The sequence below is a fragment of the Podarcis liolepis genome (genome assembly GCF_965112155.1).
Source record: "Podarcis liolepis genome assembly, chromosome: 3".
NCBI classification, from domain to species: domain Eukaryota; kingdom Metazoa; phylum Chordata; class Lepidosauria; order Squamata; family Lacertidae; genus Podarcis; species Podarcis liolepis.
This window is the reverse complement of record NC_139557.1, coordinates 52,035,020-52,047,467: the sequence shown is the minus strand read 5'-3', so window position 1 is coordinate 52,047,467 and position 12,448 is coordinate 52,035,020. Positions and strand designations below refer to the sequence as shown.

At 39.7% G+C, this 12,448-nt stretch overlaps 1 protein-coding gene across 2 annotated transcripts in view; it reads left to right on the top strand.

The window, feature by feature from the left end:
• SCML4 (Scm polycomb group protein like 4) overlaps positions 1 to 12,448 on the top strand; it is a 76,959-nt gene that overhangs the window by 22,675 nt on the left and 41,836 nt on the right. For both annotated transcript variants that reach the window (XM_083497701.1, XM_083497700.1), the window contains one exon: positions 8,358 to 8,569. In XM_083497701.1, the coding sequence (XP_083353827.1) occupies positions 8,369 to 8,569 (201 nt within the window). In that variant the 5' untranslated portion in view covers positions 8,358 to 8,368. The remainder of the gene's footprint in view (positions 1 to 8,357; positions 8,570 to 12,448) is intronic.

Genomic DNA, 12,448 nt, shown 5'->3' with positions numbered 1-12,448 from the left:
ATTTTTACTTGTTGGTTAATTGTTTTTTAAAAAAACCTCCCAGTTGTGAGGTGGTGGAAGAAAAAGACATGGAAGAGCAAATGCAAATCTAATCAATACATCTGAGTGATGGGCAGGAAATATGAAAAGAAAACGTGGCTTAAAATGGCCTGGGATCTTCCAAGAACTGGTTCAGCTTGCATAGCCCCAGACACTTCACTGATTACTTAGTGGGCAGCAGCAACAATGATAACATAAAATTTATAATCTTAGTGAACAAAACTGGCCTTGAACTCAGTGCATGAGCTAAACTAATCAATCAATCAATCATATTCACAAAGGCAAAGAAAATTCCCAGCATTTTATGGCTATATTTTCAGTGTTTTCTTTTTCTTCAACTTGGATAAAGGGACTTTAACTGAAGATGGTTAGAGTGTGGTGCTGATAGTGCCAAGATTGCAGGTTTGCTCCCCATGTGGGACAGTTGCATATTCAGGGTTGGACTAGATGATCCTCAGGGTCCCTTCCAAGTCTATAATTCTATGACTTTGGAAATAACATTTACCAGCATATGCTTACATCCATCAAATGGAAATCAACGTGATTTTGTGATTGGATTAACTGTGGCTGGATCATACCAGCACTCTTTGTCCATACCATCTAACTGTACGGCCTTGTTCCTCGCTGTTGAGAATGGGAAAGGGTTTCATAGCATTTTTTTCTTTAATTTCACTGAACATTATGACAGAGACCACTCACAGTTATGTGAGCACTACTAGTCATTGTGTTGCAAAGGCACAAGAATGAGATTTGCCTTCAAAATCACTAAAAAAGAGGGGGGATCATATATTTCAATAAACACAATAAAGAAAATACTTCAGTCTGTGTCTTAAAAGACTGGCTGTAGCAATCTGGTTTTTTTTTAATTTCACAGTAATTCTAGTCTCTTTCTTTCTTTCTTTCTTTCTTTCTTTCTTTCTTTCTTTCTTTCTTTCTTTCTTTCTTTCATAGGGCATATACCTGTGTATCAACCCCTCCCCTTAAAGTCTGAAAACTGAATTTGGTAATTTCTTTTTCTGTTCTCTCTTTATGCACTCAAACTACCTAGCAAATCCTGATAATCACGTGACCTTGTCAGCTACATTTTTCATATATTTACTTCTTTTTCTAAAAAACCCCTGTCTACATCATTCTTGTCTGTAGAGTTTTACATCGTCAATTCATTGCCATAGGCTGCTAGTCTTCAACAAAAATGTCAGACCAAATGAAGAAAGGTAAGACTGTAGGAATGGAAGTTGGTCACTTCTACTCCTCTGGGTCCCATTCCTTCAAAGACTCTTTCAGGTTCTTCTGGCTCATTAACCAAACCTGAGTTAGAGGCGTATTCAGCTACTGCTCTTCCTTCTGTCACTGGAGTGTCATACTTCAAAGAAACATCTCCTAAAGGACAGCAAAGTGCCACTGCTGGTGAATTCAGCTTTTTTATTAAAAAAAATGTACTGTGAGATGACACCAAGGACCCATTCACTCTCATTCTCCTTCCTCCCCGAAGTGAGGAAAAGAACAAAGGCAGTCAGAGCACTAATTCTGAAGTCCTGGTGGATTTGGGGGAGAAATCCTCCTCAGTTAAGTACGACTCCATGGAGGTGCAATTGAGGACTGTAAGAAAACTTTAATTGTGGGTTCTGCTTCAATGCAAACGCAGGTGGGATAATTTATATCCTGTGAAATGGTGACCATGAAAAGCTAGTAAGCTCAGCCCAGACCAGGTGCATGCAGTGTGGATTCAATTTGTGAAGTAATCTTGTTGCTCTTTGTCACAGCCACCAAGTCAACTGTTCACAACATGAAGCCGCTCCTCTGTGCTCTGCAACAATATATAGAATTGAAATATTGTTCCTCTCTGCCTGTTGCCTGCTGTTGCTATCCTGCTGCTGCTTTTATTTAACCCCCCAGTTCCCTAAACAAACAAACAAACAAACAAACAAACAAATGAAAATAGCTTGTCCCAGTAAGAGATATTTTTCTCTCTGCCTGAATTATTCATCCCTGTCCTGTCTATATGTGCTGCACTTTCCCAAGTCCACCCTCGCAGGGAGCTGTGCACATGCAGAACGTGAAGTTCTCTGTGTGGCTTCAACATGCATGTAACTTGTCATGCATGCAAGCATAATGTGTGCTAGGTTATTTAACACTGTCATAGTTTTTCAGATCTGCCCATTTCTCATTGTGCAAGTACCACATCGCCTAGAAGAAGTAGAAACAATGATATGGAGAAGGCCTCTGGGGATGCGTTTTCCCCATCTGTAATTAATAATATCTTATTTTCCTTTCCCCCACTCCCATGTCTGGACTGTGAATTTTCTGTGGGTATATTCAGGTGAACAGCTGAAGTGGTATGCGGCGTGATAAAAATACCTGTGATAAAATTGTGGGCATGGAGACAAGTGATTTGAATGTCCTGACATATCAGAGATGTGTGGCAAGATCAAAATCACCACCTCCTGAGAAATTTATGAAATTTGGCTTGCGCCAGGAGGTGGAAAGTTGCAATCGCACTGTGCATTTGTCACATATCAAAACATGCAGTCAATTAGGTCATGTTGAAACAACGAGAAAATCACTGGTTTCAACATTTCTGTGTCCCCTCCATTGACTGTTTGAATTCCTCAGTGGAAACTTCAGAATGCAGGGAGATGAATGCACGTAGGATGCTATTAATGAAAGAACAGAAACAAATATAGTTTGTTCTATTCTGTGGTCATTCCCTGTGAGATTTTTGCGAGAAGAGGTGGTGATTGCAATTACTTTTTAAAAGCAGTTTTGAGAAAAACTTGCAAAAAAGAAGAAGAAAACCTTAGGTACCACAGACACAAAATACCCCCGCTTATACATCAACTATGCATAACTTTCTTGTACCCAAGTATAGCCTTTCAACAAAATGGCAGCTTCTTTACTCATTGTTACAGTGTAGAAAGCAAAAGAGCTGCTGTGTTCCATTTTGTGGCTCCTTCTAGTCATGTCTCCATTCAGTAAGTAAGCAGTTAAAATGAAGAAGGGTCTTATGCAGAGAGAGCAAATGTTTCCAATCCCAGTGTAAATACAGATGTGGATAAAAATTGCTCTGTCTGACATAGTGAGCCCTGTATGCAAGTGGTGACATCTGTCATGGTGGGAGAAGTTTGAAATGGCTTCTGTTTGGCAGCCATTTTGTTTGTACTGGTCAAGGACTGCAAGTCTGCATGTAGTTTACCTGTAAAGTAGCCCCATAGAGAGGTTTTTCTTTTTCTTTTCTTTTTTGCTAACAAGGATACCAACAACATGCAGTTTCGGGGGGGCGGGGGGCGGGACATGCAAGCATGTTCTAGTAGCCCATTCCTTGGCTCTGACCCCCCGATTTAGGAATCAGTGCCTTGGAATACAGCTGGAAGTTGAAAAATTAATATGAGTTGCAGTGGAAGGTTAATATAACTCATTTATAACTCCGCAATCCTGACCTTTTACAAATGATATCAAAAGTCCATAAAGGCATTAATGCTGCCTATTACTACAGGTTAATTTATATACTACTTCTCACATTCATGAGGCTCAGAAACATGAAAGGAACTCTGCTTCTTTCAAGTATTATCTCCTGAATATCAAATTTCCTGTCCTCCAAAGGAACCTTTAACTCTGCTAAGCTAACTATATAGGAAACTATTATTCTGTGAAACTGAACCAGAAAATTAACTGCTGCCTCCTTACTAGCTTGGGCTTGTGATTTTTTGTTGATCAGGTAGATTTTATATGGACATACTACATATTAGTTTTTAGCAAGAGGTGGAAGGCAGACAGGAACTTAGATTCTTTGGACATTGCTGATTTCCAATCTGGTTATGTCTTCCGTTTACATTAGTGATTAATACTTACAAAGAATTGGATAAATTGCCAATGCAGGAATGCCGCTTCACAGGTCCAAGCCTTGAGTTAATAAGTATTTTTAAAAATGACACAATTTAACCAAATGTATGCATATGAGCAGTAGAATTATGGGCCCTGCTCTTCTCTTCTGTTTCCCATTTATCCACATGACTTGGGAACATTCAGAGCATCCAGATTATGAGATGAACAGAAAAATGGTTGTGCTTTACAAATATATGTAAAGTGGCTTCAAATTGGGGGGAAACAAGGCAGAGGGAATCTAAATAGTAATAATGAGATATCAGGAATTCTCTATGGCACAGGAGTCAAAATGAATGACATGGAAAAGCAAATCCCTACTCAGCAGATGCCTAAAAAAGGGGTGGGAGGGAAATTTGGTTCAGTTTGAAATTAAGGGCAACCTTACCTAATTTTCACTTTCTGAAACAATATGCAAACTGATATACAACCATCCTTCAAAATCCGCACTTTCCTGAATTTTGCAATGCAGTTCTCCTACCAATTAATGTGTACAAACGTGTAGATTAGGTGAAAGTGTAGCAATGGTTGGGGCCAGGGTGGTCTTCCTTTGCTTTCCTTTATCTATGTATATCATTTTAGTTCCATTAATTAATCCCATTAATCCCATTAATGTTTATTTGTTTTTTAATTACTGTTTTTCCTGTGTTGTTAGCAATTCTTATTTTTACGCAGCCTTGAATCCTTTCAGGGGAAAACGTGGGATATGAATAAATATATAATAAAGATGTTTTCCTGGAAATAAGAGCTCAACCTATTAACTTACTCAGGGCATTGGTTTTCCAGCTCTAAATATGATTAGATATTTTGTGTGAAGTGTGATAAAGGTGCTTACCAGATATCTTGGTAACAGCTAAAGATGGGCTGTGATCAGACTACCATCTCTTTCACTAGACTTCCCACCAAGTTAAATACCAGCTTTGAATATATCCACCTTCCTTATTATTTTTTGGTATCAGGTAATTAATTTTTTTAATTTGCTGAAATTTTTTAGTTATTGCTATATATTTTGGTGCTTTAAAAAATCCTCCTGGCTCTGTTGCTTGGTTTTCAGAACTGCCACTGTTTTTAACATCTCACTGCTTTATATTTTAATATTGATGGCTATTCTTTCAATTTATTATTTTAAATATTACCTGCCCAGAGAACCATTTGGAATTGAACTGTGGACTATTTATCTATATAAGGATTGTTACCCTGTCTTTCTAAAGCCCCTGTGGGTCTCTTTATCATAATGAGGGTGACAATAAATTATATTAGAACTTATTTTCCAAAGAAACCCAAAATGACTAACAATATAAACCAATCAACATAAGCAAATAAACAATCAGTAAAAGTAACAATCCGAACATAACATTAGATAACAGTATGAACAGAAGCAAGCACAAACAATAATCTCTTTAGAAGTGACTCTAACAGCTAAGCATAAAATACAATTTTAAATGTCAATACAGCTACAACACTTTCTAGCACCACTCTCTGACATTTCAAAAAGCAGAGTAAGAAACTGTTGTTACATTAAAGCATGGCCATCCAGGGACTAGGGTCAAGGGGAAATTGCCCTTCCAATATCCACAGATCCCAACCTTCCTACCTACCTACCTTCCTTTCTTGTATGTTTCTGGCATAGTCTTCTCATTTTTTCTGAGAAGCTAGCCTGCTCCCCACATTCCATATTTTACCTTGCCCTCCTCTGGAAAAACTCCTGCAGACATCCCTGCATGTAAGACCTGTCCACAAAGGCCCAGCTTCTCTTTACTTCTGCTCTCTGTCTAACCAGGAACCAATGTGTTTCCATTACGGCATGCCACAGATCTGGGTAACCTTTGTGCTTTCAAAAATGGAGAGCAGCTGTTGCTTCTGTGTCTCAGAATCTTTGTTGTATGATCTGCACCACCCAGCAGAGACTTATTCGGTATGTAGTTTCCATCTTGGAAATGAGTCTGAAAGCTGACTGCTGGCTATAGCACCTGACCTTAATTGCCAGAATTTTTTTCTTAGGATTTTTCCTTGTCCCACTACTTCCTGCTTTGTGTAACATCTTGACAAAGAGAGCTGGAGAAAAATTGTGCTCATTTTATGACATTTTTGTTAGTTCTGATAAAGGTATTGCCCAAATGTGGATTTTGGTGTGCTGATCTTCTCTTATGAACCAACCTTTTGCTTTCTGTGTGCTTTTCTTATTGTGACTATGTCTGGATGTGAGGAGGGGAAAAGTCCTGCACAATTATCGGAAATCTCTACTTTGAAAGAGAAAAAATTATATCAATAGAATGTGTGTGTAAAAAGCTGGTGGGGTCTGTCTATGCAGCCTTATCACATCATTTCTAGGCAATCTATTAATTTAGCCTCTTTGTATTTACCATCCTTCTTTACTCAGCATGTGGTTTTATATGATGTTAGACCTTTTACCATGTGTTTGAGAGTTTTGGACAGCTGGTGTTAATGGTGTTATAACCAATCTTCAAATCTTACAGCGTATAATGGATCTATCTGAGCAGAGTAAGTGCCTGTAACTCTGTTTAAAAGATCTATTATTGAGTAGCTTCAAAAACAAATGCATTTGCTTCAGCACAAAATTGGAGTCATCTCTGCTCCTTTTTCTAAGGATCATTTTGCGTAAATACATTCATAATTATGGAAGCCTTATTGGTGTCATCTACAATAATTTCATGTCAGATTTTCTGGCTTCTCCAATATATTAACCTCAATGTAATGGGGATTAATACTACATGCTACAAACCACCCTTTGGTCACTGTGTCTGAGTCTCACCTTGTCTGAGGCCAAAAGCAGTTTTTAATGCCACCAACCAGTCTGGGAACTTTCATGTAACATAGAGATTTTTCTAGCCATTTGCAAAGTACATTTCTTTGACCATTTGGATAACTTTAGCTAGCTTGTGTGCATCAGAGATCTAGGTCTAAAAGTGATAATTTCCAGGTTAAGCCAAACAGTTGTATTTCTCATTTGAAGATTTAAGGATTGTTTACTCTTTGCTTTGTGGACAGAAAAATGTGTTTTGTGTGCGTGTGCTAAAGCACATAATTGCATCAATATTGTAATAGTTTTTAAAGAATGAGTAAAATAAGCAGAAATTGAAGTGCTGATTTAAGAAATACATGGCTGAAATGGTGCTGGCTGATAGTGGCAGCTGAAGGATGGATGCAAGAGATAGGCTCAACCTATAAACATCAAAACGACACCTCTTTTAAATAGAAGGAAGGGTAGTGATAGAGACCTGTGGAGATTGTGCTAGTGTTCTGTTCTTTAAAAAAAAAGTTGGACAAAGGAAGCACAGGAAAGTTGCAGGAGGACAATGATTTGAGATGAAATCATTTAGACATTCTTCAGAAGTGGAGTCAATAAAGTATGGCAATTCTATAGGCAACACCTACTATGCAAGCATCCCCTAGAACTGAGCATTCACACCAAACTTAACCAAGATGTGGGAAGCTATGAGGCATGATGGTATTTCACAGTGCAAGCTGTAGACAGATGTGTCCTTAATCCATAGATTAAAGAAGGAATGGGGAACCTTTTTCAGTCCAAAGACAACTGTCCTGGGTCCACAGCCAAATGCCAAAGTGGCCATGACTAAAGTAAAAAGTGGGTGGAGCAACAGATACGAGTTTTACGTCTATACAGAAGCTTCTGTTCCAGCCATGCAGAAACGGTCCTTTCCATGATTAGTGGCTTGGCTTCAGGTTTTGCTCCTACTAGCAGGAGCATCCTCTGGGCAGTGGAAGGGGAACAGGTGTCCTTCTATAGGAACACACTAGAAGCTGAGGTAATGGCTATTGAGTTTTATTCTTGATGAGGCCTAGGAGCCTGCAGGAAGCAGAAACTAACACTCTAGCCAGGGCATACCTGTGAGTCTGCTGTCCAGCATCTGCCCCCCCCTGGGTCATAGATGTTTCTCTTAAAGGGGCCATATGTCAAGTATTTAGTTGATAATGCATACATTACAGTGACTTTTGCTTATTTCTCTGCCCCACAGTCCTTCCAAAAATCTGTCTAGGGGGATTGAGGCATGCCCCCACGACAGGGTGGGGACTGTAGAGGGGGGGGAATAAGAGGAAATTGATTCATCCCTTTTTTCAGTGGGTTTCCTCCATTCCATCTAAAGACTTTTGTGAACAGAAGGGGCCTTTCAGCTCAGAAATAGCAGTCTGGATTGAACCCACTGTGATAAGAAGTGTGTTTTGTCATTGTGGATGGGCACATTACTTTCCCCATGACATTGGTGATAACGTTAAAATGTAATGGAGGAAGATGGACCTTCAGACACCCCTGCAGTGGCAGCTGGGAGAGGGAGGGACCACTATGGGAGATGGATGGCGACCATTCCTCTACCTTGCTTACAAAATTTGTTTGTGGTTCTCTCTTCCCCACCCACCCCCATTTTCAACAATATAACTTTTTTATTATTAATTTACAGCTCCTTTACTTATGAATCATTTGCCATCACTGCCTCCAAGACTGGATACTGTGGACATGCAGTCTCCCAGAATACCAGGTCGAAAAAGAGGAAGACCCCCGCTCCATTCAACACCTATGAAAATGGCTGTTCATAACCTCTATTCTGCACCAGCTGGTTCTCTGCCTGTTGTGAAGATTCCAAAGAAGCGAGGGAGGAAACCTGGATACAAGGTATGCCATCCTACCGGCTCATTAAGTAGCTATGATGTTTGTCTCTTTGTCTTGTAGCTAGTCTGTGGCCTTCTGGATATTGCTGGTCTCCATCTTCCACCAGCCTACAGCCAGCTTGACCCACTGGCAGGAATGCTAGGAGCTGCAGTCCATCAAAATCCTGAAGGCCACATGTTAGTCTCTCCTTGATATTTGGAATATATCCATGTGGCATGAACACATGTGCCAATGTGAGATGGCGGAAGGAGATTCATGCTCCTCCTTCTTGCTGCTGCTGTGTGGTTAAGAAGCAGGAAGGGCAGTAGCGCAGAATCCTTAGCAGCCTGTTCAGGCTAACACCCTCGTTGGCTCATGCCAGTACAGACATTCAGAAGATTCTATGGACATGCAGTGTAGCAAACTAGTCTTCCACCACCACTGGTTCTTCCTTGGTTGCTTGCTGTTCAGTCACGGTACCAAGAATTTCAGGTGGTGTTTCCTTTTCGCTACAGCAATTCTGACTGCTGAAGAGCCAAACTGCTGCTTTAAACCAAACAGGAGATTACATGTCCAGCAATGGGAAATGGCTATTGTGAACATTTTTCAAAGAAAGCTCTGTTTGCCGAGATATGATTCTGGTTTAAGACAATAATTTCTTTTGAATCGTGGTCAAAGTGTTCAGGAGAGGGAGTTATCAAAACACACAGAAGTTAAAACTAACCTCCATATTTAGGTAATTTATACACCACCGTACTTCTGTAAGGTAAAATAATTAATGATAAGCAGAATATTACCCTCTGTATGTGGCTTCACTATTTACATTGGGGGTTTTTTTAATAAAAAAACACAACTAAAAACAACTACTGGCCTCTATAATTAGTTAATGAATTCTCCTGCATTTGACAATTTACAAAATACCCCACAGTTTCCCGAGCCATTCTTATTTCACAGACATCTCCTTACATATCCAACAAGCATAAACCACTCTAGCAACTGATAGACCATGAAATATTACTTCAGGGTTCTTTTTGGTGTACAAAATCTGCTGTGAACTTAAGAAGGCAAACAAGATATTGCTTGGAATAAATGAGTTCAGTGGTTGGTTTCAGATTCCTGTTTTAACGCACTTTTATTGAAGCTGATTGGTTGTTTCAAAAATGTTGTGAGCCACTGTAAACACCCAACAGGATGGAAAGATGGAAGAGAAGCTGTAAATAAGCATTTGGGTTTTGGTTTTTTAAAATCTGCGTTTGCTAAATTGATAAGTTTATGCAGGTCACAGAATCCAGCCTGATGCAGAAATTTGATTTTTAGTGTAGACTATAGACTGCTTTGAAAGCAGCTGACAAGCTAGGTTACATCCAAAGGTCACCTTTCTCAGCCAGAAGCAGCTTCCTCTGACAGAAGGGAGACCTTCATTCAGTGAAAGGAATCCATTCATCAAAGGAGGGCTCCTTCTGAGAGAGAAAGGGAACTTTTGCATCCAACTCATGTGTCCTGTATCAGCTGCTGTCCATCGCGTTATGGGGCGCAAGAAATTCAAACTACTATTAAATGCTTTCCAAGTAAGGATAGAGAAGAAATTCAATTCAGTTCCATTTAAAGGCAAACCTTCCTTATTTGCACTTTCTGAAACAATACAATACAGTGGTACCTCGGGTTACATACACTTCAGGTTACATACGCTTCAGGTTACAGACTCCGCTAACCCGGAAATATTACCTTGGGTTAAGAACTTTGCTTCAGGATGAGAACAGAAATTGTGCTCCGGCGGCGTGGCGGCAGCGGGAGGCCCATTAGCTAAAGTGGTGCTTCAGGTTAAGAACAGTTTCAGGTTAAGAACAGACCTCCGGAACGAATTAAGTACTTAACCCGAGGTACCAGGGCAATGAAAACACAACTATCTTTCATAATTCACACTTTTCCATATTTTGCAATGCAGTTTTCCAACCAAGTACTGTACAGTCATACCTCATGTTGCGTTCAGTTCATGTTGCGTCTTTTCGGCCTGCAAACGCGGCGAACCTGGAAGTGTATAATTTCAGGTTTCACCACACACGTGCATAAGCTTTCTGCGCGCTTCACACATATGCAGAAGTGCTATATCGCGCTCTGCACTTGCGCAGAAGCGCTGCTCTAGTTGTGGACTTTTTGGGGTGCAAACGGCACCCTGGAGCGGATCGTGTCCACAACTAGAGGTACCACTGTAATGCATACAAATGTTCATCTACTAGGGTAAAATGTGCATCAAAATACACATATTATTGGCAAAAGCGTACAAAATGTACCATAGAAAGGGAAATGACTCTGCAAAAGTGTGATTATTGCATAATACAAAAATATGTGCATTAGGAGAAATTCACACCAAAATTCTGATGAGGCTTTTTGAAAAATTGCAAGCTGATGTGGAAATGTGATGAATTGAATGGAAAAATGGAAAAACGAGAAACCAAAATTTACAGCTTTGCCTATCGCCACTTCCAAATAGTACTTGGTTTTCTGTGCTCCTATAACAATAGGATTTGGGACAAATCTTTGCAAGGTCAAATTTCACCTCCTCCAGCAAAAGGAAAGTTTGAGGTGTTTTACATAATTGTTTTAGTGAAACCTGACAAAGATGCATGCCCTTTTCTTCATGTGAGAAGCCTTTTATTTGCTACCAAATATAGAAGTGAGGCAAAAAAACCCAAAAAAGGGAGGTAGTAAATTGAAGATCATTCATTATTTATGGGGACTGGTTTAATGCAATCATTTCTGTCATCTAACCTGTAAGAATAGCAAGTTCGGGGGTGATGCTGCTTCTTGATGAATGGAGACCAAAAGTAAGACATTCTCTAGTAAACAATGGCTCCAGGTTCTGAGGCTGACAACAGCAATCTGTAATGCTCAACACATCTGACTTTGTGCTTTTCATTAGCATTGGAAGATTTGTACACCGAAGCAACATTTCAGCAAGAAGCCTTTCTGTTGGATATGGTCCCCACTGCTAAAGCATACAGCTCTCAATCACAATGCACTTGCTGCTAGAGTCAGAGAATACATTTGTGATGGGTAGATCTCTTGATTTAATTAGCTCCCAAATAGCATGGGTTCCTGCTTCCATGAGACTTTTATGTGCATTTTTAAAAGCTCTTGCATGCTCAAATGGCAGGCGACCAACTTCTTTATGGCAACTGGATGTTGGATTATTACAGAACAGATGGATCAATTTGTGTCTGTACGTTACAAAAAAATGAATTTACAATCTGGGTTAAATTTTATTTTGATGGAAGTTTGCAATAAATCCATAGATGCCAACAAAGGCATCTTTATTGTCCCCTGTATAGATCTGACTTTTCCAGTTACCATTAAACCTTCATGACTGGAATAATTAGCACGTTATAGATAGATAAAGACAGACATGAAGTTTTAGTTCCCCCTCCCCATTTTTTCTTATAGTGGTCTCTCACTGATGCCTGTGGGTTACTCTAGTTAGTTGTGTGCATCTAGACAACCTAGAGTGCAGCCTAAAAGCCTATTGCTTGATGGAAGATGAATAGGCAAGGTGTTGCATTGAAACAATTGATCTACACAGACTTCAGAGCCTATAGAGGCTATTGATGTCCATTACTAACCCACTCATGGAATGGAGCCCTGGCCCCAACTCAGCATTTCAGTTCCATTGTGGCACCCCTCTGTTACATGTGGTGCTAAATGCATCCATATAATTATATTTTTCTAGTTGGCCAGGTAACTGATCTCTATGGAGACTGATCGATCAGGAAATTGATCTCCAAGAAAGCTCATTTAGATAAATCAGATACTGCTGGATCAATTTCCTTCGAAGGAGAAAATATTGTACATGGTGGTGTCTTTGTAACCATTTTGCAAATGTATAGGCTGAGTATATATTACAGGGAA